Source organism: Dermacentor andersoni, chromosome 11, assembly GCF_023375885.2.
Source record: "Dermacentor andersoni chromosome 11, qqDerAnde1_hic_scaffold, whole genome shotgun sequence".
Classification (NCBI taxonomy): Eukaryota; Metazoa; Arthropoda; class Arachnida; order Ixodida; family Ixodidae; genus Dermacentor; species Dermacentor andersoni.
Genome location: NC_092824.1, coordinates 89,222,056 through 89,248,484, shown reverse-complemented (window position 1 = coordinate 89,248,484; position 26,429 = coordinate 89,222,056). Strand labels below are relative to the sequence as shown.

The following is a 26,429-nucleotide window of genomic DNA, read 5'->3' as shown; positions in this document are numbered from 1 at the left end:
CAGAAAGGCACATACATGAGGAAAAGTGGACGTAACTCGCCTAGGAAGACATTATCTTCAACTTGTGGTTGTGGAGTATAGTGGTAGACTAGTAGAGTATTCTCATCAAGACCATGGGGCTCTTGGTTCAAACCAACCAATCTAAAAACGTTGGTTCAAACCGACTTAAATAGTGAGCTTGTTTTCGTTTCGGAGACGTCACAAGTAGCTGTGTTGCTGCATGGGTACCCCACTATCTAGCTCACAACTGCTTAGCGCAGTAATAAATAAAGAATATTTTACCACCTTACTATGGTAATGGCTACGTCCTTTTTCAAAAATTCGACACACCCAGGTATGAAGGATAACACAAACTAGAGTAACTGCTTCGTCTTTTAACGTACACCTGAGACTCGCAAAAAATTCCAGCAGTTGCTCACTTCTTCGTCACTTCATGGCGTCAATATACCTAACCAACAAATACCTAACCAACTTACTATTTAATGCTCACCGCGCCAGAAGCACACGAAACACACTTTCGAAAATGCGCGCCACAACAGCCATTACGCATGTAGCGCCGAAAGCAGCCGGAAGAACGCGCTGTTGTCTCTTCAATCTCTTCTTGCAGAAAAAAAAAGCATCATTTTCAGTTTCAAACTAAAATAAATTAACCATGATTATTACGCTTACTTTATAAATGCAATATAATTTCAATGCGCTCGCTCGCAGGCAAATGAGCGGAATGCTGAGTCGTTCGTCGGTCTGGTTCGTCATTTCCGGCACAACGATGGCGGCGACCACGCGTGGCAAAGCCGGAGCGATGCCGTGTACCACCCGCGAGATGGTTTCCTACGTAATTTTCGCGCTGCTACTCGTCTCAGCGCGGTGCCTAGCAGACGATACTATTAGAGTTTCAAGACCTCGCGGTGTCGCACTTAAACGTACGTATCCTAATTACGTTCGTTTGCATCTCTTTAGCGGCGCGACGGGTTTTCTTTTTGTGCGCAACCCAGCCTCCTCCGCCGCCGCCGCCGCTCAGCTGTGATCCAACCGGCATTTGCAACTCTCCTCTAAAGCGACGCACGCATGCATTTTACTCGTCACATTTCGCAGGAATGAGCTTAAACTGAAGCACCTTTGAAGCAGAAGAGGTAAAACCTCTTTTGACCGCCTGAAAATTCAACGCCGGCTTCGCCTTTCGGCTCATGCTCTGTCCGCTCACGTCATGTCTGCGGTTGATAACGTCGCACAATTTATTATCGCCCCGTCGTAAAGGGCCGGTAAGTGCACTGTTTTCTGACGCCTCTCTCTCTCCGTGCACTTTGCAGATGCGTCTTTATACGACCGCGCAAGAAATTTCACGTGCTTCGACGGCAAGAGGGACGTCGAATTTTTTATGGTGAATGACGACTATTGTGACTGTGAAGACGGCTCAGACGAACCAGGTGAGAAGCCTTTTTTTGCTGATAAATTATGAGCACGCTCAAGGTGGCCATCAAATCAAAATCCGCCGTGATTTGCTTGTACCAGGCGAGCCGTTTCGGAGAGGAAATCCGATGCAAGAAAAAGCTCCCGTCCCGGGAACACGACTTGCTATTGTAAACATTGCCATTAAAACCGCTGTATTGTGCTCGAAAACTTCCTTCATGAGAGGACGTCGCTTTTGGAAATCTACTGCAACAATTGATATTCTTTTCTTTTAATCTGCGTCTTTCTTAAATCGTGACAGTATTGCGTGTCTGTAGGCTCACTTCGTATACGCCAACCAGGTGCGCCTGTACGCTTGCGCTTTCATTGCTGCTGTCAGATTAAATGTTTCCGTCTGTTTAGCGACACGTTTGTCTCTAGCTTCGTTTAGCCTCTCGTGCATCATACATAGATTCGCTAGTGAATATGATCAGTCTTCGCTGAAAGACATGATACAGATTTCGCAGGCGCCTGTGGAATGTATGGTGCAAATCATGCCTATTGCGCATGCTTTGCAAAAAATATAAGGTGCTTGCCGCGACTTGCGTTGTGCTAATACGTCTAACACTGCAAACTGCATTTCCTTTCATGTGTGCTCGCGCGTAGATAACATTAAATTGCGTGCATGACCCCGATGCAACTTTTCATCTACACGTGTGCATTATTCAAGTGAATATTAGTTGAAAAAAAGTGTTGCCTACGTTTCTTTTCATTTCGATTTGTGTCATGTTGGCACTGATTGCCTGCCATGGGCCCGTTTCTATGAATGAAGCACAAAGGATGATGAAGTGTGCCTGGCTTTATATCGGGAGAGGTTTTTTGTGAGACCCTCCAGCTGGCAGCTACGAACCACTTCAAATAGCGCACATCTTTCTTCTTTCTCACATCCTTCTGCAGAAAGGAGTTTTTATTTATTTTGTGATTTGGACCTACAAAATCATTTGGCATACGAAAATGAAAATACCGGCAAGCAGAGGCCTCTGGAAAGCACCTGAAATTATAATAAAGCAGACGAGGCAGGATCTCCAGACCACCCAAGGAGCAGTGGTGGGATCAATGCTGGGGCTAGTTTGGGTTACAGCTTTGGTATCTGCATTGGTGTCTTGGAGGTGCTTCGAAAGTATACTAAATAGGTATACTATTTGTTTGTGGTATACTAATTATTTGTGCCCCACCATGAACTGGTTCACAGTGGCGCAGGTGAATCGAACAGACCTAATGGCATGTTGTCTGCTTGCACTGGCAGCTCAATTCGCTCGCAGTGCTAAATAAGTAGGAGGCTTGCTGGGTGGAATGTCCTACAAAGAACTTTCCCCCTTTGTGTCGGCTTATTGCGTTCATCCAAAAGGGAGAAAGACAGCTGTTGTTCCATGGGGCGTATTGCTTATGAAACTGCATGCAGGCACATCGGCCTGCATCAATGGCAAGTTCCACTGCAACAACTTAGGCCACAAGGGCAAGGACATTCCTTCCTCCTGGGTCAATGACGGCATTTGTGGTGAGTTTCTTTCTGGATCCACCGGTACCTTAACGCTGTTTGCAGACGTTCTTAAACAACATTGTAGACATATCCTCGATGATATGGGCCATGGTCATAAAAACATTACCTTATGATATTCATTGAGCCAAGGTTTTATCTTTCCGCACCATGACTTGCATGTGCTTGCACATAGCACCTGGTGAAAACTGCTGCAACGTGGAACTTTTTTAAAAATCTTTTCCGCTTCAGATTGCTGCGACGGCAGTGACGAGTATTCAACCTCTGCTGGCTGCGTCAACAACTGCCTGTGAGTGTCTGTACACTGTATGTATAATGAAGGTTAACGGGCTCATACATTTGGCATTTTGATTAAGCATGATCAAAATTGCTGCATCAAGATTAGTTGAAATGCGGACCGTAAAGGCAGGTTGTGCAGTTCTAGTTGCTTTTTTCCATTCCATTGAGGACGATATGGAACAATTTCATTATACTGTGCCTGGGTACACAGTAAAGAACCCCAGATGGTCGAGAAAAATCCAGATCCCTCCACTGCGGCATCTCTCAAAAGAAATTGCACAGTTCTGGATAGCTAAACTTTATTTGAGGCACATTTTGAGGTTACTTCGTGTTTATCCCAAAGAGATTCAACTGTAAAGCAAATGCCAAGTGTATCGTGAAGAATTTCTTTCTCGGCGTTCTCTGCATAAAGTGGTTCTCGTGAAGGAAACTGCAAGGTGTATGCTGCAAACTGTCAACCCCTGTCGACGAGATTTGCATCACAGTGCCCGTGATTTGCCTATTATGTGTTGCGTATAGTGCATGCAGGAAATGCCATTTCATGTTGTAACACAAAAAAACGTGCAGCTTTTGACACTTTTGTGAATAGCTTACACTAACATAATATGTCACTTAAAGTGCACTGTGTAATTGTTTTCTAAACAGTGTACATTTTTCAGTTTCACACAAAGCGAGACAAATGAAATTCCTTAATATTTTTTTACATTGTCGTGATTAGGAAACAACATAATTAACGTTCATCTGGTGATGCTATTGGGCTGTCAGCACAGCCTCCTACTATATTACATATCTGGAGGCTCATGTTTTAGAAACTGTGGTAACTCGGAACGTGTGGCATGGCAAGCCACAGTTGGCTTCAGAGGTGGGACTGAACCTCTGACTTGTTGCAGCGAGCTTGGGCGGCAGGCACGAGAGGAAGAAGCGAAGATGCGCGAGCTTCTGTCACGTGGTCTGCAGTTGCAGCAGGAGATGGCCAACGAGGGCAAACAGCACCGACTCAACTGCAAGGTGGGCTGTGCTGTCCGGTTATGTATCCTCTTACATGCATTATATTGGCATGCGTACATTTTATGTTTTTCTGGTGACTTTTTCACCGGCTAGCCACTGTTGCAAAGTTATACTCCGTGCAAGATGCGCCTTCCTGTATTGCATCTTTCTTGAACATTGTAGTCCGTTCTATACCAAAAGAATGTCTGTCTAATCAGATTGCATGCGTGAAGCGAATGGTGGTGTCTATTCTGGAACTTGCGTGAGCGCCAACTCTTACATTGGCATGAACAATGAGTCGTGTATCAGTAGCCCACACGTTCATCCTGTACATCAGCTTTTAGATGATAAAAACTGTGCTCGCTGCTATCATTGTGCTTCAATTGTTGCTTTACTGGGCACAATTTTACCCACTAAAGAGTTAAATCCTTAACTAGCGTTTTTGGCAGTTCTATTGTTCACTGTTATGACAACATGGCAAAATTACACATTGCCTTCAGTCTTTTTTGAAGTTAACTTCGAAAGGTTGCATGAAAAATTTATCTTGGGTGTGAAGTATACGCCTGCAGAAGTATGTGGAAGTAGTATACTCATGTTTGGGTAGTCAGCGTTTGAGAAAATTCACATTAATCATATCAATACCTTTTTGTCGTCATAGGGGACGAAAACCACCCGTGTAGTACATCTTGAATGCCACTAAATACACATGAAAATCCGGGATGCAGCACTGACATGGCAGCCTACAACACTGTTTCACATCTTGATCCTCTTGTTCAGGCAAAGAAAAGCAATTTTACCATGAAAAGAACATGACTAGACAGTTACTTTGTCCACCTACATGGAGGTACTGCTTTTAAGTTTTCCACATTCGTAACGTACCATTAAAAAAATCACCGCCCAAGCATTCCATACAGATGGTTAACCAGCGAAGCTGAAACGTGCAACCCCGGTGTTTATCACTGGGTTAATCCTTACGGTTCAATTAACAACAGCTTGGTAGGCTGCCGGATCCTCGGTACGCAGTTGCTGCTTGCACTCGGCTGCACAAGCCTGTTCTTGTGCCCGAGCTGCAGTATCAGGATGGCGTAGACGAGCTCGTTCCCGGTTCTGCTTGCGGTGTTGCTGATTGAAAGTTGCCTGCTCCTCAGGAGTACATATGACGTGTGGCCTACCCATTTCGAAGCTGAATAGAAACTGCGACGGAGACCAACGACGTCACTACTGGCGCAGCCAAATGCGCGCCTTTTTTTTTTCGCACGTGCGCATGTGGTTGCGCCGGATTTTCGGCATGCAGGTGACAGACAGATGTACAAATCGACTAGCCATATGCACCTTCACTGTAATAATTGGGACCGACTTGAAAAGTGATTATACCTTTGAGACACCCTTGACCCTTACGAGGATGTATCAGCTATAAGTCCTGGTACGGTTACTGTAGCGAGGGTTGTGAGTCTCCGTTACTTGGTGCCAAGTGCGACTGCTTTACCATCTCTAAAGTTGCAATGAAATGCCTTGGTGTTTTAGTTATGTTTCCAATTTTTAAACAGTGTGAAATATTGAGTTCGCGTGAAGTCTACTTCACCAAAGAAAGGCTTATTCACACTATTTGATGCTAGTTGTAATGCCATTGAAAACTGAATGTTAGGCCAACTTCGAAGCTCATAAATGAGATTGGACTGAAATGTGATTGCACCTGGTGCACCATGAAATTGACAGCAATGAAACTAATCTCACAGCACAGGCACATAGTAGAGTGTTGTGTTTGTTGAACAAGCTAAAATATATCTGCAAACTCGTTGACATTGTTTTACAATATTTTTTTATATTTTTAGGTGAACACCACCTAACGTTAATTTCTGTACATGAGCAAATATATAAATGAGCACTTTTTTGCAGTAGTAAACTTGATTTCTCTGAATGCAGCAATGTGGTGGTCAGTAAATCGAATGCACCTAAATAGTACTTATTTGCATTCTGAAGGCATACTAACTGCAGTTGAACAGCGATATAACAATTTAAATGTAAAATGTCTTGCCAGTATCTGCATGTAATGAACATACTCTAAAATGAATATCAGATATAACTAAGGTATTTTTGTGTTGGATGTGACATTATTATGACTGGGTGCAACTGTACTACAGCAGCAACATTAAATTCACCTAATCTGGTCATTCTAATCGCAAGATAGTTTTCAGAGTGAGTGGGCATGCTTCACTCATGCTTTAAGCTTTCTTAATGTGCAGAACAAGCTCGAGGAGCTGCGCGGGAGTGTGGAGGAAGCACGCAAGTCACGTGATGCCCTTGAAGCTGTCAAAACTCAGGCAATGGAAGCCGAGACCCAAGCCCTTCAGAAGTACAAAGACGCAGATGCCGGTAAGTTGCAAAGGCTGCAGGGGGATTGGTAGTCTTGGCAAAGACATATTTCTACAGCGAAGCTGTATATGGCTAGGTTCCGATGAAAAATGTGTCCGTGGGCAATAGCCATGTAGAGTGAGAATTTCTTCCCATATGTGGGCCGGTCCTCAAGATAGTGAATTACCTGGCTGACCCACAGTGGAGTTGAAGGAGGCTTTAAGCACTCCACCAACTTGCAAAAAAATAAGTTTACTAACTTGGGTCCAAATACAACCCGTATCGGATATTAAGCTAATATGAACAGATACTACACTTCAACCCACATTGGCCATGTCTATGTTCGCACCGTCCTCTCTTTGTCAGCGTTTCAAGTGCTTGCCTAGCTCCTTTCCTTCCGCTCTCTCGTGATGGCGATCCCGTAAGGATGACGCCCGCCAGGACTGTAATACAGAAAGAAATGCAAACCATCCATGTTGCCCCGATGCCGCAAACTTGGAACATTTCACCAGAGCAACAGCCAGATTTCAGAGGGGGTTTGTGGGGAACCAATCTTGTGTGGCCTGTGTTGTGTTTGACCAACCATTACTGCACTGCGGGACATCGACCAACGCACAATCGTCTTGGCTGCGGTGAAGCGGTGTGTGCCGTCGGAGTTGTGGTGAGGTGCGTGCCATGTTGCACAACCATACATGGGTATGTATAACCCCTGGTGCCTCATCATCTTCTGAGGCTGAACATCGTGGAAAAGCGACTAGTTGCACCTCACCTTCCATTTATGTGCATACGGCGTGTGATGCACGGCAGTGGACAGTTCGCCTTTAAGGGGCCCACATACACAGCTTCGCTGGTAATCCACCTTCACAGAATGGAATGGCACTGAATTTTTTGTAAGTTAACAGTGTTTTGCACTATGTCTACTCAAAGAGACACTAACGAGAAAAATCATTTGAGCTGTGTTAGTAAGTTTCCCTTTTACGATACCAGAAAAGCCACTGTCACCATGAGAAGAGGATTAGTAAGCCAGAAAACACAAACACAACTTGTATTGGCCCCCTAAAATTTCTACACCAACTCTTGCAATGTCATGAGTTCTTGTGGCACCTGCTGGAGCCTAACTATTTATCGGTAAAGATTAGGGTTGCCAACCATCCTGAATGTAGCAGCACAGTCCAGACTTTTCAGTAAAAGTTCGAAGTACTAACTGACGCTGTTCGGACAGCCAAGTGTCCTGACTTCTGCTCTTTTTATTTCTACTGAGCGACAATAAATCAGATTTCCTTTTTATAATGCCTGATAGCATTATTCTCTTTTGTCCTCTGTTGCACTGACATAAATGTTTGAGTAAAAATGTTGTTTTTGTCGTGGTTCTACTTTTGTTGCAGGCCCTAACCATTCACAGTAACTCTATCTGTATTGGCGGCCATATTAGCCAGGCAATTACTGCGCCTTTTGTGATGTAAATTGCAATGTGGTGGGGCTAAAAAAAATGTGTGCAGCTTAGTTGCACGTACAAACTGGCGGCTCCTGGTGCTGAAAGAGTTGATGCCGACCGGCCTAGACCCTCCCCCCATCCCCCTCCTTTCCCCCGTCCTGACTTTGTCTAATTGAGATTTGACAACACTAGTAAAGATGGACTACATTGTATTCCAAAAAAAGCCAGAGACTGAACTTGTCAAGATTCCGTAACCTTTTCTGAGCCAATGGTTCAAATATGAAAGAATGCTTCGAAGTTCTCAACGTCACATTGGCATTCTGGTGCGGTAGTTTCAGCGCAAAATTCAAAAGGAACTTTTAACTTTCTGTTGTAATAATCAACCTATTACCGTGTTAACAAAAATAGTTCGAAAGATTACTTTGTCAGTCTAAACTGATTTTAGTTTTTCTCTTGAGTGTTCCTTTAAGAAGCTTCAGATTAGCATGAAATGTTTCATTCCTCGCCTAAAAATTGCTTCAAATGTGTGTAATGCACATGTGTGCTATGTGTGCCATGACATTTTTGAAGCATTTCCCTGCTCTGTACACTTTCTACATCCTGCTTCTTTTAAGCCGAGGGTTGTGTCATGTATCCAGAAGGCACTTTCCAGCCTATTTATAGGTTTATTTGTTTTCCTTCCTTCTCTCTCTCTCTCTTTCTTTTAGTACCCTAGACAGCTTATATATTGTCTGGAAAATTTTGAGCAAATGGAAAGGTCGTAAGAATTGCAGAAAACGAGTCAAAAATTATGCAGTGTCAAGGAATAAAACCATGAGAAAAAGATAAATTGCAGAATTCTGTTTGTCAGCTTCGCCTCAAAAGCTATATGCCAGCCAAGAAGATCTTTAAAGGGACCCTGAAACGATTTTGACGATTTTCTACAAACGTACTGAGTCGTTAGGGTAGGTCCTTCTGATCATTAATTGACACATCTAAGTGCTCCGCGTAAAGCGTGTAATTTATTATAAGGTTTTAAAAATGCACATCGCTGCCGATCGGAGCACGCTGCTCGGCGGAATTTTAAGCCGCCCCTACCCATATGACGAAAATCACCCATATGACGTCAGTGGGGCGAGCTATCCGATTGGCTGACCAGGGCGCGTGATCAATAATTTTGCCAACTTTATGGTAAACAAATGATCTTCGTAATAGTTGGAATGTTAGTTCATTTGTTTTTATAAACAGAAAGTAACATAAAAAGAATGCACAAGAACGGCTTTTCAATACAATTAAGCACTTCCGGCACACAGCAAGTGTCTTCTGCTTGTGTTACAACGTACTCCATTTTGATGAGAGCTCCGCGGTCAGAGTCGGTCTCAGTCTTTTCGCGAGCACTATGATTCGACTTTGTTGCTTTGTGGACTGCAATCGTAGCGACTGGCAATATGCCAAGCTGCGACATCGTGTCCCTCTGCAAGGCAGCATACGAGCGAGCTGCCTGCTGCGCATCGGACTGCCGCTATCCGATCAGCGCCAGGGTTTGCGCGTTTGTGGCCGTCACTTTACACCGGAAAATTACTAACGCAATAGCGTTTCGAGAGTCCGGTATTAGGGCAAATGCAAGCGCAAGGGGACAGGGTCTGGCCGCTTGACTGTGCCGTAACGGGATGAGCCATGGGATGAGCAGAATCGCAAATGCGAATGGTCTGTACGGTGCAGCCACCTGGTGGCACAGAGCTCAACCATACACAGTAGCAGTAACGAAGTGTATTCTTCTTTGCTGCTGGTGTGCATTTTTCGCAGGAGTGTAATCATCAACACTTTGTTTTTATAAATGTTTAAAATGTTTTACACTTGGTTAGAGCAATATTAGCGCTTTGTTTGGCTGGTTAAGCGCTGCGCCAACAAGTGGCTGGACCGTGCAGACCGATCAGGCCGCACGTACGTTTACGCTAAAGTTCCTTCATCAGCTTGAGTTTATGCCTCCAGTCATTTGCCGAAATGACCAGCTTGCCTGTGGTTACCGGAATACCAGACACGTTCGGCGCTACGACAGAATGCTCGCAACGCACGCTGCTTCGATAGCTCTCGCTTGGGGTCGACGGCCAAGCGGCTAGCGGAGAGGTTTCACGCGGGCGGGGGCGGGCTCCAAAACAACCGGAAGTGGACGATGTGACGTCGCATCGTGACGCGAAACCAGTGAAGGCGGAGCTTAGCCCCGATCGCTCGGCGAACGAGTTGAGGAGGAAAAGCATGACTAGGGAGGAGGGTAACTTCTAATCGCTTGTAGCTCCATTAATACGTAACGCTTCACTTAAATTGTGGTGTGAATGTTCTACTTAAGCTGTACCCTACGCGTCTACAAAATTTGTCCGAACCGTTTCAGGGGCCCTTTAAACAGATTGCATTTCTACCACAAAAGCAGTGCTTTAAAAAGAAAAATGCCTTGATTTGCATGGGAACCAGCCTCAATTTACTCGCCTATCTCTCCCCCTTTATTCAGAATACTAATCAGGAAGTATGGTCTGGCCTCTTGCAAAGTGTGCCCCTTAATATTGGCACTTTTTTTTAGGCCTGTAAAATTTTCCTTAGTGGTTAGGAAGAAAGCATGCAAAAGCCAAGGAATCCACAAAGCGCAGTAGAAGACACCTTCTAGCAACCTACCCTCCGCCTCCTTTCTTGATCTCTTGCTGCTCTTAACTTTTTCTTTTACTCCCTTGCCACCAGGGAATTTCTCAGCACCCTTGAAAAATAAAATTAAGGATTGTCATGCCCTTTCATATTCATCTTCAAGGCACTTAACTTGTGCTAGTGTTTGACTCGAACTTGTGTTTGATGTTTTGGAGATGTGCCGCTCTTTCAGGGTGTTAAGGTGTTCTCACAGATACGGCCTTTGTGTTTGCCAAAGTCACTGCTCTGAGAAACAGAACCAGGAGGGTGATGCTGTGAAAGTGCAGTTTGCCGAGCGAGAAGTTACGAAATCGTCATCTGCTTCAGCAGTCGATAATGTTGAAGGCTGACCTGGCCATCTGCCTCAATGGCGCCACCTGGGTTGACGCCTTGCCCCTTGTGCTCCTGGGTTTACAGGCCATTCTCTGGGCAAACCTACAGTGCTCAGCAGCAGAGCTGGTGTATGGTAGTTCTGTGTCTCCCTGGAGACTTCTTTACATCAACGCAGCTACCAGCCCAGCCACAAGCATTCCTATAACGCCTCCTGGACTGTGTTAAAGACCACCGACCCAGTCTGCCCCGTCCTTCCCGCCACAATACAGTCTTCGTGCACCCCGACCTGACGACTTAACACATGTTTTCATGCACCACGATGCTGTCCAACCACCGCTAACCCCGGCCTACGACGGACCATTCCACGTCCTCCACCGCACCCCGAAAACCGCCACCCTACTACAAAATGGCCGTGGAGAGACAGCCAGCTTAGACCGCATTAAGCCGGCTCACGTGGAGACTGTAATGGAAAGCCTCGCATTGCTGCCTGACCTCATGCTAGAGTGCCACAACCGGCCCTCGGTATGGTTCAGACTTCTTAGTCTAGGCGGGGGCCCTGATTTCCGGAGTCCCCCACTACAGCATGCCTCATAATTGGGTCGTGGTTTTGGCATGTAAAAGCCCATATTTTTTTTTCAGATCAGGTTTATGGCTACCTGCTGACATCACATGTGCCACTGTGACTGCTTCACAGACGAAACTGCTGATGACCTACTAGAAACTCTTTTGTTCAGCATTCGTCACTGTTCTTGCTGTCTCTGTCAGTTAACTTAGCCGTCAGTTGGGCATGCAACGATGCTAGTAGCATCCTTTTGTGAAACTTTTCTCAAGTCGTTGAAATCGAGTGTGTGCAAATCTTGCATAGGTAGCACGGTACATGGTCTTTTGCAATGTTGCTGCAGAGCGAAAACGGGAACAGGAGGAACTGGAGATGCAGCGCCACCAGGAAGAGGAGAAGGCGCACGCGCGTGAGGCCTTTGGCGAACTGGACCTGGATGGCAACGGCATGCTTACTGTCGAGGAGCTGCAGAAGAACAACATTTTCGACCAGAACCGAGACGGCACCGTGTCTGTGGAGGAGGCAAAGGTAACTGTTGCAACAGGCGTCTGCAATTACTTTCCATTTGTTCATTTATGACGTTACACCAGCTCTGCAATACTAATCTTGGCGCACATGTGTGCTTCCGCACATGTATGCTTCTGTTGTCACTGTACATGCCCTGGTAGTAACCGAAGTTGACTGCAAACAAATGTGTTGTACTCTTAATTTCCGATATACTACTAGTTAAGTCCCATGGGATAAAGACCTCATGCAAGGACACAGCAGAGACTTTTGCGAACTCCTGTTGCATGTCAGCCGAAGCAGAACACACCAGCATATTTGCTGATCACATGACGCCAATCGCTCAGAAACATACATGGACCAATGCCACGGGATGAGATCACACACTAGAGGTGCAATCTTGTACGCGTTCCAAAATCGAACGGAGGCGGTCCGTTCTTTACGTCACGAAATAGGCGGTCCGTTCCATTGCATTCGTCCGATAACAGATGACACGGACTGATTGACAACAGATATCACGTCACAATTGACGTCATGGCGTTCGTTACGGTTCATATTGACCAATCGCGTGCGGCTCGGTGGAACGGACCGCCTCCGTTCTATTTTGGAACGCATACAAGATCGCACCCCAGCTGTGGGCTGCATGAGCTCGGCACGGCTGAGTGTTCATACATTAACTTGGCTGGTGTTTGCACCTGTTACCTTTCCCTCACTCCCCCCTCCCACCTTGCACAGTTCTTCTTGCACATGAAAGATGAGATGGGCCTGGAAGAGTTTTCAAGCACAGGCTGGATGATCATGAAGCCCATCTACAGCACGAGCAAGGTAAGTTGGGCTACAGGAAGGTTACTACTATATGACACTATAGGACGTGTATCTTACAATCTTGTACTGTGTTTGGTGCATCATTTTCAGTGTGATCAAGAAATTTGGTGAAGCTTTCAATGAGCACTAATTGGCTAAGTCACTGACAGGATCAAAACTGCAGACCAAAATTACCAAAAGATTAAATCCACATTAGATTCGAGTACAAAACCAGAACTACAACACTAGTGACAAGCTAATGTCAGTGGCATTAGAAATTTTTATGGGCCAGTCCATACATCGCTGTAGCTGTGAGAGCTGCGTTAGCTTTGTGCCCACTCTGTTAGGCTACCACAGATAATGCTCTGGGTTTTCAGGAGGGAAGAGGAGGCCTCTGATAGTGAACCAAGAGTGATGGCTCATCAACTGCAGCTCGCATGGAACAAATTTTCTTTTTCTGAATGAAAAATTGCCATTACTCTCTTACCATGAAAATTGGCGTGCGAACCATCAATGGCATTGCATTTATAATTTTATGAAGTATGAAAGTTGGAGTGCATGCTATTATCAACGGATGTTTACGATACCATAGTTCACTAACCTGAGATAGTATGTGATACTCAATAAAGCTGAGATTAAATTGTAAATGTTTGTTGTATTTGATTTCACTGAATTGAGGTGTTCTATATTATAGTTCAACTGTAGTCAACATGTAAACTACCTCTTGGTTTCTATTTCTTTTTCTCTCTCTCTTTTTTGAAATGGAAGTAGCTGTTAAGACATCCTAAACAGTTTAGATACTATCTATCTTCAGTCACCAGTCCTACCAGGTTGAAAATATTTCCTTAAAAGCTACAGCAGTTCTGCAAGGAAATCGGGCCGCAATAAATGTGTGCTTGCACCATTGTATGTAATACCTGTTCGATAACAACCGCACAGTTTTGTGCAGTCAAGCATGAGTGCCACAGTACACTGTCATATAAAACCAGTGTCTCACTGCTTTTCCTTCATGTCTCTGTCAAAGTAATTTCCTCATTGGTTGCAAGTAGCTTAAAGTTGGAAAAATTTTGCAAGAACTTTCACCTGCAGCAGATGTCTGAAAGCTTATATCTTTCTATCCTGTGCAATCTCACTGGCCGACATCAAAGATGGTGATAGTATTTGTTATGAAAACTCGAAAGACCATTTTATGAACTCGTGACAGCTGCTCACTGCAATAGGAACACCCATTAAGCATGAATATTTGATGGTGCATGAACAGTTGTCTAAACATGACATAGGCCAAAATTTAGGCGTCGGAGCATGAATCAAGTTATTGTGACAAATGCAAACGAAGTTGGAAACTTAGAAGTCATTCTAGTTGATTATGACTGGTTCACATGTGGATTTAGGCTGATAGTACACAAGCTGGCTTGTACTTAGTCTCATGGTTCTTGTTTAGGAGCTGCCAAGTGAAATAGCATTCTTAGTGCTTAGGCACATTAGAAAAGATTGTGAAGAATTTCTTTGGCAGTATGTACAGTATTTGTGTAATGCCCTCAGAGTTGAACTTTATTACGCTGGACAGTTTGGGCACTTTGGTTTACTACAATTTTTAGCGCACTTCTGTAAAACTTGTGAAAAGACTAATAGATTTTCAAGGTCCCTTGCCGCTTGTCTTAAGTAATCTGCTGTGTCTGAATACTATTAAGACTGCATCACCAGCATCCCTTATGATTAGATCATCGTTTTGGCATGTAAAACCCCAGAATTAAATTTTTCTTTTTAACTGCCTCACCTGAAAGCACAAAGAGAGTGTCACTGTACATGCACGATACAGTAAAACCTCTTTATGATAGAAACCACATCAGACACAAAAATACTTTCGTTATATCTGATATTTGTTATAAGCATATACCATACTAATACCGTTATAAGCATATATAAGATAAGATATATAAGATATACCGTTATAAGCATATACTGTACCGTACTTTCATATACGATTCTACCGTATGCCCAATTTTTGAGGGTGTGAAGTAGGGATACAAAAGGCCACTTTAATGTAAGATGCGCCTGATATATAAAATAAAAATATAGAATTCCCCTCATGTTCTCAATGAGAAAAAAATTATGTGCAGAAGTTACCTTCACAGAAGGGAAACTTCTTTTTAATTGAACTTTCATAATGAAAGCAGCGTCTCGTCATTTCTATTTGCGCTTCACAGGGCACAGATACCATGCACACAGGGGCAGTATTCTAGAGTGATTACTTATCACAAGTTATCAGCATTGTCAAAGTATGATTAGGTCATCCTTTTAGCATGTAAAACCAGCAGATTCATCCTGTACAAAGAACATTGGATAAATGAATGAATGAATGAATGAAAGTCAAATGCAAAAGTCGCATGCGACCAAAAGCGTTCCTGGCACTGTGTACAGATAGGGAGGTTGGCACTCTGTCAGAAACTCTGGTGGTTGTGTACTCCAATGCACGTGGTGCTGACTCACGGGAACTCTCGTAGTACCTCCAAAATTCATTGACTGAGAATAACTCTCCAGGTCATAGACAAGCACAAAAGGAACCCACAGCAACCTTCACGAAAACATGCTCTGTTGCCATCTTGTGATAGCAATGATGTTGCATCTGGTGGCTTTGACTGTAGGCTCTTGCCAATGGTGTGAATGCTGCTTGAATTTCATGTACCATTGTACAGCGCAGGCAATTTTCAGACCAATTTTCTCGCAAGAAATATACGTGTTATATTCGTGCAAATACAGTGCTCATTACATGCTACTGTCAGTGAAAAACATTTTAGGTATACTTCGGTATGACCAATAATTTGTTATGTCAGTGGTTGCTATATTAAGGTTCGACTGTTTAAGTACGCGATTTGAGTGACCAATTTCAGGACCTTTGCTCCGACACTTGCCGCGGCGCTGACTGGCTAGGCTTAGATTCGTGTTAGAGAACCCCACAGGGTAAAGAAAGTTAATCTGGAGCCCCCCCTCCCTACAGCATTTCTCATAGCCTGTGTGTTTCTTTAGGATGGTGAACCCGACAGTTTCCAATTCTCTGCAGATGCCTCCTGCCCCAGAGACAGCACCGCCACCACTGCCACCACCTGTGGAGGAGCAACTGGCCACCGCCACCACACCGATGCCTCCATACAAGGTATCCACATCATCTGCATTGCTTTCATTGGCAGCAAATTTGGGTAGGATGAGTTGGATAACTGTCTTGATAGTTTCCAATTACTAGGTGCTACAAGCTCAAAATGAACAAACTAGGGTTGAATTGAACTCCACAGTATAATGCAAGCCAGCATAACTATAAGATTATATAATCGTATAGTTATGCTGGCCTCTATCATTTTAACCCTAGTTGGTTCATTTTTGAGTAAATATTCAATCTCCAGTGAAGGTCCCGGCCAGTGCCCATACATTTCTATGGGCCCTAACTTTTGTTATTTCAATCCTGATGTAGGCTTCGCTTCACCGTATAATTTCAACTTCATTTGGAAGCGAGAACAGCAGCTCACAATGAATGAAAACCTTGTTTACCAGATTCAAATGGCCATCTTTTTTTTTTAAATAAAAGTGGCCTGTAAGTTTCCTGCATGTTACAGTAGGAAACATGAAACTGAAAGTGCATTTGTGGAATTAGCATTAGCCTACTGTCGGACCATCATTGTCCTCACGAGGTGATGGCACAAGTTTTGGCATGGAATAGTGACGGCAATGTGCGGCAATCAAGATTTAGAGCTTATTCAAGGAGTTATTTTACATGCTGAACTAATGGCAACAGTCACATCGCATTCTTCCAGCACTCTGAAGACTTGCATACGTCGTAGGGCAAACTGGGAAAGTGGTTAGTCTAGGCATGCGCTACCATCTAATTTGTAATGGTTCCGGAGTCATGAAAAAAGTTTGAAATATTAAACACTGTGGATTGTATGGAGGACTACATGATAAAAAGCTGTTTAAAGGTAACGATGATGGGCATTAAGTGTAGATTAATCTTCATTCTGCGAAGGTAAACTCTTTTGGCTTGATCTCATTCATAATTACAGTAATCAAAAGACATGTTACATTTGTTATAAAATCAAGTGCATGTAATGCGTAGTTTTGTCTGAAAGCCCATAGAAATTGCCCCCCCCCCCCCTCCCCCTTTGAGAAAAAAAATCCTGCTATGGCTTCAACTGTCATCATTCTGTTAGCTCGTGCTCATGATCTCAGGCCCGATCGGCAGTGAGGTCTAACGGTGCAAACATATTAGTAGCAAGCTCGACACAACTATTACTCACCTCCAACCTGGCCAGCAGCAAGTAACACCACTGCAATATTGATTAAGCCGCTGGGCTTGACTACATTCTATCATGGAGTTGCTGGCTGAAAGTTGGTTTGTATCAATCAGGTGTGTATAAAAACAATAAATCGAAAATGTGTTCTGAACCATAATGATAGTACAGCTGTGGAGAAAAATTCAAATGAGCATCAAGCTTAGTTGAAACTCTCCATGACAACCTGCACAACATATCTCCAGACTCCCTTGACTCCGTGATTCCTGTAGTTCTATTACCGTACTTACCCAAATCAAACGCACACCTTTTTTCCTGGAAAGTGGATCCAAAAATTGCCTGCACTTTACGATAAGATACGAAACCAAAACCGTGTGCGCGGTGTTAGCAAAAGCCTACTGTCAGAGCCATCATACATAATGTCATTTCCATCACAAAGTGGCAACAGAGCATGTTTTTCTGACGGCTATGTTGGCTCATCTTGTGCTCGACCACGATCCAGAGCGGTATTTTCAGCCAATAACTTTTGGAGATAACTATGTATCACTTTTGCAAGATTTTGCACAACTGTGTTGTATACTACACATTTCTTTAGACCCCACAGCCATTGCATTGGCATAGCGGCACACTCATAGGCTAACCACTTCGCCATTTCGTAATGTGATTCAAGACACCAATATGTCAAAAGCATGCTGCAGTGGTGAGCATAAAATAATCTTTGCTTTTGAATGAGCTCTTGTAAACAAAGGTCGACAAAGATCTTTTTGCAGCAGCTCTGCTCTCAGAAGGGCAGAAAATTGACTTGTCAATGAATGCAAGGTTACGGGAACAACCTGAATGGTGGCACTCCTTTTGTCATGAAAAATCAGGTGTTCATTTAGACTTGGGTGCGTTATTCTGTCACAATTTCCGGAAGCTGTTGACGAATCAACGGTCGATGAGGTTGTGAGTGCAGATGATGGTGTCTCGACCACGGCAGAGCCCAAAAACAAAGACTACATTGCGGACGTTGTACCGAGCACGAGTGAAAGTGGGCGCAATGAGGAAAGCAGCAACAGTCCTTTGCCCACATCCTCCGAGCTGATCGGTGCACTCGCACTAGCCCAGTGCTTCTGCGCGAATTCTGAAGGTTGCGACCCCAGCTGCTCAGACTCTCAGCTGCTCCTTGGCTGCTCCTTAGACAACGTGGAGAAGTCCGTGCATCGCAGGCAGCGAAATTGCCCAAGCAGAAGAAAATACAGGGCTATTGCATGGGAAACTAAGCTAGTTTCATCAATAAAGTGATTTTATAAATGGTATGTGCTTTTGTGACATCCAATTCTTTGGCAGGCTTATATCGAATTACGCTCTATATCGAACTGATAGCCTTTTTTGGGGGAGTTTGATATAGCCGGGTTCTACTGTATTCGTGGTAAAGGTTGTCTACATGCACATATGGTACTCCCTCGACAACATCCGCCCACCCCTCTTTGTTTTGTACGCAAGTCCGCACCACTGTTGAGATGTGGCAGAAAAGGGCTGAATGGGACTAGCTGATCCCTTCACAGACCTACCACTCACACCTGATTAACAAAAAAGCTCCCCCAGCAGTGGGCGGGGTTTCCTGGAAAGGAAGCATCAGAGAAAAGTTAATACATAGTCACAAGGGATAAGAAAGTAGTGGGGTATTACAGACGAGACGAGTCACAAGAGCATGTTACAAGTGTTTCCTTTGAAGAACAGTTGCCTCCTTATTCTTGACTTGCCTGTAGTGTTGTGCCTTCGCACGAGCTGGCATTCATACGTGACGTAGGTCACGGGACACTGAGCGGATGGTGCCGCAGCACTTGTGTATATAAACAATGTTCACCTGATTAAAGGTTGTTATCGGCATGGGGCCTGCGCTGGTGTAGCGTGTTCACTTCGTGTCGCTGCGCTGGCGACACAACATTTCCAGTTATCAGTGACTAGGTGCACTCTAGGTGTGTTATAATTGGGTAAATACAGCGTGTGCGATTCTGATCTGTGTTTGAGCATGCTGTACCTTTGTGCTCCATGCCCGCACAGGAGGAGGAGGAGGACGACGATGAAGAGCTTCCCGACGACAACGGGGACGAAGGAGAAGATGAAGACGATGAGGTGGAACCACCTAAGTTCCCACCCAAGGAGGACGAAGACGTCTCCACGGACACATCCACTGCGGACACCACCGAGTATGACGAGGAGACCAAGGCACTCATGGAAGGTAGGTATTGCAGCCATACCTTAGTCAATACCACTAATCGGTACAGCGCGTACACATGGCAAGTCAAGGTGAGTGTTTGAACCGTTTCAACGCCGACATATTTTATGTGCACTGTGCCACATTCTCAGCTCGAAAAAGGCCTAATAGTCAACGCTGCTTAAACTGAAGCACCGTACTGAAAACTGAAATGCACCGTAGACTTTAAACTTTCCTTGCCTTCTGATACAGTTAAACCTCAGCACAGTGGAACCCCATTCATATGTTTTTCACCGAACTAGGAGGAAAAGAAACGTAACAGCCTTGTAAGTCAATAGTCACTGCATTCACTAGCTTTAACCTGCTGTCTTATAAAGGTCTAGGGGTCATTCCACGCCAACTGTTCCAACTGTGACGCTCGAGAAAAAATCATTTCTCTAAAAAAAATTAAGAAAAAAATCACAGGTACATAAGCTTTACGTGAACAGTATTTCTCCAAAATATTTTGAACGGAAAAAATTTTTGGCCATGTGAGCGCCATTTAAATTTCATGAAATGATGGAAAACCTGTGAGCATCACATAGGCAATAATAAAATTTTATAAGATTTTAGAAGAAGCCTTAGTGGCAGTTCTATAAAAGTACTTCCAGGTTTCCTCCCCTGACCCGTCTTTCATAAAAAATTTTGCAAGAACACTAGAATTTGCGCATTTTCACCTCGGTGCTGAGGGGTAAGAATATGAAGTTATTTTGTGAAACTCTTATGATGACAGAACAATGTTCAGACTACGTAAAACCCCAAATCATGAAATTATGCACGGCACGATCGATTTTTGGCAAATTTATTTTTTGCACCTGGTTTTCCATCATTTCGTGAAATTTAAATGGCGCTTATCTGGCCAAACATTTTTTTCCCCTTCAAAATATTTTGGAGAAATACTGTTCAAGGAATGTGTATATACCTGTAATCTTTTTTTGTAATTATTTGAAAGAAATTATTTTTCTCGAGCACCTCGGTTGGGACAATAGGCATGGAATGACTCCTAGTGGTTGTCTGCAGGGCCGTAGTATTGCAGCATCAGAGATGTGTCACATTTGCCTTGACCGTTCTTGCACCTCTTGAACACCTGCACTGCTGGCTCTTACGGCATTCTTGGGATGCTTTCGGCTTCCTAATGCAATTCTAAGATCTGCTAAGCCCTTATTTCTTTCCTTTGGATTTATAATACATATATTATATGCGAAGATGTGGGATCGTTCCCCATCATCGGCAAGTTGTTTTTTCATCCACTTTGATTTCCATTAATTTATTATTTCTTTAATTCGTCCAGTAAGTACAAGTAAATTCCCCTATAGTATTCTTGGTGTCAGTGTTTGTTGGCTTCTTATGATATGTATTTATTTATTTATTTATTTATTTATTAGTATTACCCTCGGGGCCAGAGGCATTACAATGGGGAGTGGAACATACGGAAAAAAAGACATGATACAGCTTTTTGTTCTGTTAATACAATGTTAGCTAAAAAAATCGAGATAAAAGAGGGAAGCAACAAAAATTCAAGCAAATGACCGATAACAAATATAATTACATACTTGGTTAGTTACATTGCAATAGACTTGTGTTTAAAACGTTATGAAACTGGTAATAGTGAGCAATGGACGTGACTGATTCCAGAAGGTGGTTTCAGTCCTGTGAGGTGCGGGGTACAAATGATTGATAGCATGTTTGCGTTAAGCACGACATTATTCCCACCTTTTGTGCATGATCGAAACGAGGGGAAATGTATGATGGAGGAAGAATAAGGTAATAATAAAAGTATGTATTACACCTGGAAAAAAGAAGGCCAAGATGTGTTTTGCACTGAACTCAAACGTATAAATTAGTTTACCTGTCTGTCTCCTGCAGATTATTGAAGAATTGCTTTCTGGCACACTCTTTTCCTAAGGAAACTAGTTCAGTGATAGGTAGGATATTGCTGCTAAGCTGTCACTACCTGTTAAGACCCTGATGTAGGGGTCATATACAGGGTGATCATTTTTAAACTTTATTGAATTTTTAAAATCGCCTGTTGCACATAGCATAATTCTAGTCCTTGAGCTAGATTGTTCAGAGAGGCGGACATCACTTGCACGAGAAATTGGAATACGTACTGAAATAAGTATCAAAATTTTTCCAATTAACTTATTAATTACTGTATGGCACATATTGCAATTTACTCATTGTAGCCACTGAGTTTGTAAGACACATCCACATGGAAAGAATTTCCAGAATTGCACCAATTTCTAGATATGCGCCACCGTACTCGCTGCAAAATGCACTGTTGAATTTTTTGACTAGACGCTCTTTTATGTATTGAAGCACAAAAGTAACTGGTACGTCCATGTATTTCATCCCACACTTGGGGAAATATATCGAAACTGATGTCATCCTGGCGATTCACTTCAAGTGGATGCGCGTTTCGAAATCACCGGCTACAATTAGTAAATTGCAATATGTGCCGTAATGTAATAATGTGGATGTTAATTAGTCATAATTCGTTAATTAGTTAAACGTCTTTCGTTTTCTCATACTAGTAATGTCCACCTCTTCAAATACTTCACCTCAGCGACAAGAATTATGCTGTCTCAGACGATCTTTAAAAATGCCGCAAAACTTAAAAATTATCACCCTGTATAATATACATGGAACTGGAGAGACAAACTCGGTGTTTAAAGATGAATGTATTGTCAGTGTAGTATGAAGGCAATGATAGAGTTCTCAAATTGTGTGTGTGTGTGTGTGTGTGTGTGTGTGTGAAAACACATATAATGTTCGAATTTCTTTTATACAGCTGCCAAGAAAGCACGAGACGAGTTCACTGAAGCTGACACCAAGGTCAGGAACCTCGAGTCTGAAATCAGGTGTGTATAAAAAACAAGAAATGGAAAATGTGTTCTGGACCATAATGATAGTACAGCCGTGGAGAAAAATTCAAATGAGCATCAAGCTTAGTTGTAACTCTCCATGACAACCTGCGCAACATATCTCCAGACTCCCTTGACTCTGTGATTCCTGTAGTTCTATTACCGTACTTGCCCAAATCAAACGCAACCTTTTTTCCTGGAAAGTAGATCCGAAAATTGCCTGCACTTTACAATAAGATACGAAACCAAAACCGTGTGCGCGGTGTTAGCAAAAGCCTACTGTCAGAGCCATCATACATAACGTCATTGCCATCACAAAGTGGCAACAGAGCATGTTTTTCCGACGGCTATGTTGGCTCATCTTGTGCTCGACCACGATCCAGAGCGGTATTTTCAGCCAATAACTTTTGGAGATAACTATGTATCACTTTTGCAAGATTTCGCACAACTGTGTTGTATACTACACATTTCTTTAAAGACCCCACAGCCATTGCATTGGCATAGCGGCACACTCATAGGCTAACCACTTTGCCATTTCGTAATGTGATTCAAGACACCAATATGTCAAAGGCATGCTGCAGTGGTGAGCATAAAATAATCTTTGCTTTTGAATGAGCTCTTGTAATGAAGCTGTCACACTGTCATCACCAACCTACACAAAAAGTTATTCTGTCACCACCTTGTAATGGTAGTGGTGATGCCACTAGTTGTGACTGTAGGCTGTTGCCAGCATTACAGCTGCGGTTTTGGTTCCTCGTTCTCTTAAATGTATGCTTTAGAATTGGGTAAACATGGTAGTCAATCATTGCAAGTTGCCGTCATCGAATAAACACTGCCGAAGGCAGGCCAATATTCCGAGTGTTTCGTGGGAGATAGCCTATCGTCATTTACACATTCGCTGCACTCTAAGCCACCGAGACTGACGCTGTAGCTGTGAAGGTCACCATTGAGGTTGGCATGACCACCATTGAAGTGGTCATGCATGTTGAGCAGTAAGCTTCAAATTATCCAGCAAGGACCAATTCCGGGATTGAAATAACAGAAGTCTTGGTCCATAGAAATATGTGGGGTGCTAGCCATGACCTTCAGTCTAGGTTGAATCAGCTTGAGATGAATTCTAATTAACAGAAGTGAAGCATGCATGAGCTTGGTACCATGTTGCGATGCAGGAAACTGGAGCAGTCTCTCGACACAGACTATGGCCCCGATGACGCATACGCAGCCCTGCGTGAGCAGTGCTTTGAGTTCACCGACCGGGAGTACACGTACAAGCTGTGTCCCTTTGACCAGGCGTCGCAGGCACCCAAGGCCGGAGGCGGCGAGACCAGCCTAGGGTGAGCACTTCCCTTTCTTCAGCTCTCTCTCTTCTTTTGAGAATGCCTCGGTGCTGGACTGTAGCAAAGCCTCGATTGGGCAGCGTTTTTATTTATCTATTGTTTTTTCTTGAACAGTTGGGGCCTGCTCATAACAAAGTCTTTCAGTGTGTGAAAAGGTGTTTTGGAGAAGCCTGTTAAATTGCATAGAGTTTACTAAGATAGCAAGAAGGAACTCTGGCGCCGCAGTATTGTGTGAACATCTGGCTATAAGTTGATGCAATCCTAAAGTGAAGCCAGCGCAGTCCAGACACGTTGACTGCTTTGTTGTGGTTGGCAGTGTCAAGCCTTTTCCTTCTGGCATTTTTATTCATATGCATTAAAAAAGAAATATTTGCCCATTTGAAAAAGTTTAAGCTGTCATGCATTAGTGTTGTTTCGGCCTTAAAATTTTTAAATATTTTTCCCAAAAAGCTAATACATGCAGCCACTTTCACCAGGTTCGTGCCACACCTCCTTGCATGCTGCCAATAATTCCTGTGAGGCCACAATTCGAGGTACTGCCTTCTTGGCCACATTGCAGGCCGATTTTATAGACAGCTAAGTCAGTGTTCTTTTTTTTTTGGATTGTTTACATGCAGACGCTGGGGCAGCTGGAATGGACCAGATGACAGCAAGTACAGCCAGATGAAGTATGACGGCGGTGCGACCTGCTGGAACGGGCCTGCAAGATCGGTTGTGGTGAGCAGCACATTTCAAAGCAAAGCTTTCTTTGGCATTTGTTTTCGTTTCCCCAGTGGTAAATTTGTGGATATATATAGACAACTTGGGTGGCTACATGTGCTAGCTGTTCTACCACCTAGTAGACAACTTGGATCACTAAATATGTGCCCAGACAGACAACTTTGGTACTGGGTATGTGCCCATTCTTGGCCAATCCTTGAAATGGATGGGCGATGCAACAGAAGGGGTATGAAACCTTTAATGTATTTATATAGTGTGTGTTGTACTTCCCTGTGCACACACCTCTCGTCAACCTTCTTCCCTCAACAAGCATCATACATCGCCTTCAAACTCGTGGCATAGACAGCTAACAGCTAAAGACGACGAGGCTGTGCTCATGTAATCCGCTACTGCTGCTACCTCATTAATTCAAACAAGCTTTGCGTCATTTTGATTCCAACATTGCATTGGACTTTTCTTGTCAGCAAGCTGCATTTTATCATGCACTTTGTCCTTGGCTATAAATTAAGTGTTGTCAGGACTGCAGCATGCCATTCAAATTGTTTGTTAGCCTACTGCAGCCTTTTTTTGCTTGCCTTTCTTTCTCTTTCACGAGCACAGAAACAACTGGAAAAAACATTTGAATAATCAGGTAGTTGGACATTGCTTCCTCGCTATGTCTTTCACTTTGCTTCTACAGACGTCTGGTAGTATTGTTGCGGTGTTCGTTCATTTTGCATTTGTGCAGCATGTTACCTGCAACCAACTGGGGATTGTTGGCATAAAAATGTGCAATGTTGGCCAGAAAATATTGTACTAGCACTATAGATGATTGGTTACTACAATGTTGTCCTTCAGCTGCTCACTGCCAGTGCAGGCAAAACAACCTGTCATATGCCTGCTCTGAAGTGCTGTCTGCATCTTATTCATTGGATGCAGACTCGAACAGAACCTGATATATCTGAACAGCGATAACAATGCCGCACATTGTGACAAGTCGTCTGTGGCATCCCTCATTACTACAAAAGCCACGTCTACCACGACATCACCAAGCAAAGTGAGCAGCAAAAGAACAAAAAAGCACACCTGAACGAAATACGTCGTGCTGAGTTCCAGTCTACTCCACCTGTTTTTGCAGTGCAGCTTCGACTGCTCCTCGGATTGCTTGCAGATCGAAATTTGCTCTCAGTCTCTCTCATTGGGACAGATGATTCGCCCCCCACTCTGTCATTGGAACACAGTTGCCCCAAAAAGGGAAAACAAAAACTTCTGTCAACACCTCCATTCAAATTCATCTTTTGCAGGCCAATCATGATACGAGTGCATGATGTGTGTCACATAAAGGGGCAGTTTGAACGTGGTTTGTAACACGCGCTGATCTTCGAGGCAGTGCAACACCGAAGCACCAACATGCCTCATAGCACTAACCAAAGAGCTAACAAATGTCTCCAACAGCAACAAGGCTGGTCTGCTGAGAAGCTATCACTTGACTTTGACAATCATCCTTTTTTGATAGTTTCTGCTCAGTTTAATAAGTATCTTGTGCGTGTGTCATGACCTGCGCAGGTTGACCTTCACTGTGGCCTGGAGAACCAGCTGACGTCGGCCTCAGAGCCAAACCGATGCGAATACCACTTCGACTTCAGCTCTCCGGCGGCGTGTACCCCCGTGCCAACTGACACGCCTACAGAATCGCATGTCCACGAAGAACTTTAACGGATCCTCATTGACATGTTCCACAGTCATAGGGGTGGGCATCCATGTTATACCATTCCAGAAGGGGCCCAATAAAAGCGTCTCACTAGCGCGGGGATGCACGTGGATGTAGCCAAGGAGGAAGGGAAAGACATGCAATGCGCACAGGGTTGTTATGACGTGGTTTGCATTGACCTGCACAGTGTAGAGTCTCAATTCACGAAGAGATCGACAAAATGGTTTCACGGCTGCCTGTCTGGTTCTTTTCTGGCCTTCTGTACGTTTGTCGGAAGGCAGTACCAACCCCCATTTCTTTCCCTACCGCCTTTGCCTTCAAGCCGGTGGAAGTCTTTTGCTGTTCAACAAGCACTGACCTTTTGTCCTGTATACTTGATGTTTCTTTTTTTTTTTTGCTTTTTTTTTACCTGTTGTAAGAAATAAAGCGTGTGATAATGCTTTTTTTAAA

The 26,429-nt window shown here is 43.8% G+C and overlaps 1 protein-coding gene and 1 pseudogene across 3 annotated transcripts; one reads left to right on the top strand and one right to left on the bottom strand.

The window, feature by feature from the left end:
* Positions 1-745: 745 nt before the first annotated feature.
* On the top strand, positions 746-26,429 carry LOC126517879 (glucosidase 2 subunit beta-like). 3 transcript variants are annotated; one of them, XM_050167692.2, is made up of 14 exons: positions 746-920; positions 1,308-1,424; positions 2,849-2,944; positions 3,176-3,233; positions 4,114-4,231; positions 6,454-6,583; positions 11,885-12,069; positions 12,781-12,870; positions 15,911-16,003; positions 19,179-19,353; positions 22,160-22,229; positions 23,402-23,566; positions 24,187-24,286; positions 25,835-26,429. In XM_050167692.2, exons 1-14 carry the CDS (start codon positions 767-769, stop codon positions 25,982-25,984), a joined length of 1,701 nt encoding a protein of 566 aa, XP_050023649.1. In that variant the 5' UTR covers positions 746-766; the 3' UTR covers positions 25,985-26,429. The 3 variants fall into 3 exon arrangements, with proteins under 3 accessions (XP_050023649.1, XP_050023648.1, XP_054920513.1); XM_050167691.2 differs by having other exon boundaries at positions 19,176-19,353; XM_055064538.1 differs by lacking the exon at positions 12,781-12,870 and having other exon boundaries at positions 19,176-19,353.
* Positions 6,716-6,897, bottom strand: LOC126518436 (U2 spliceosomal RNA; annotated as a pseudogene).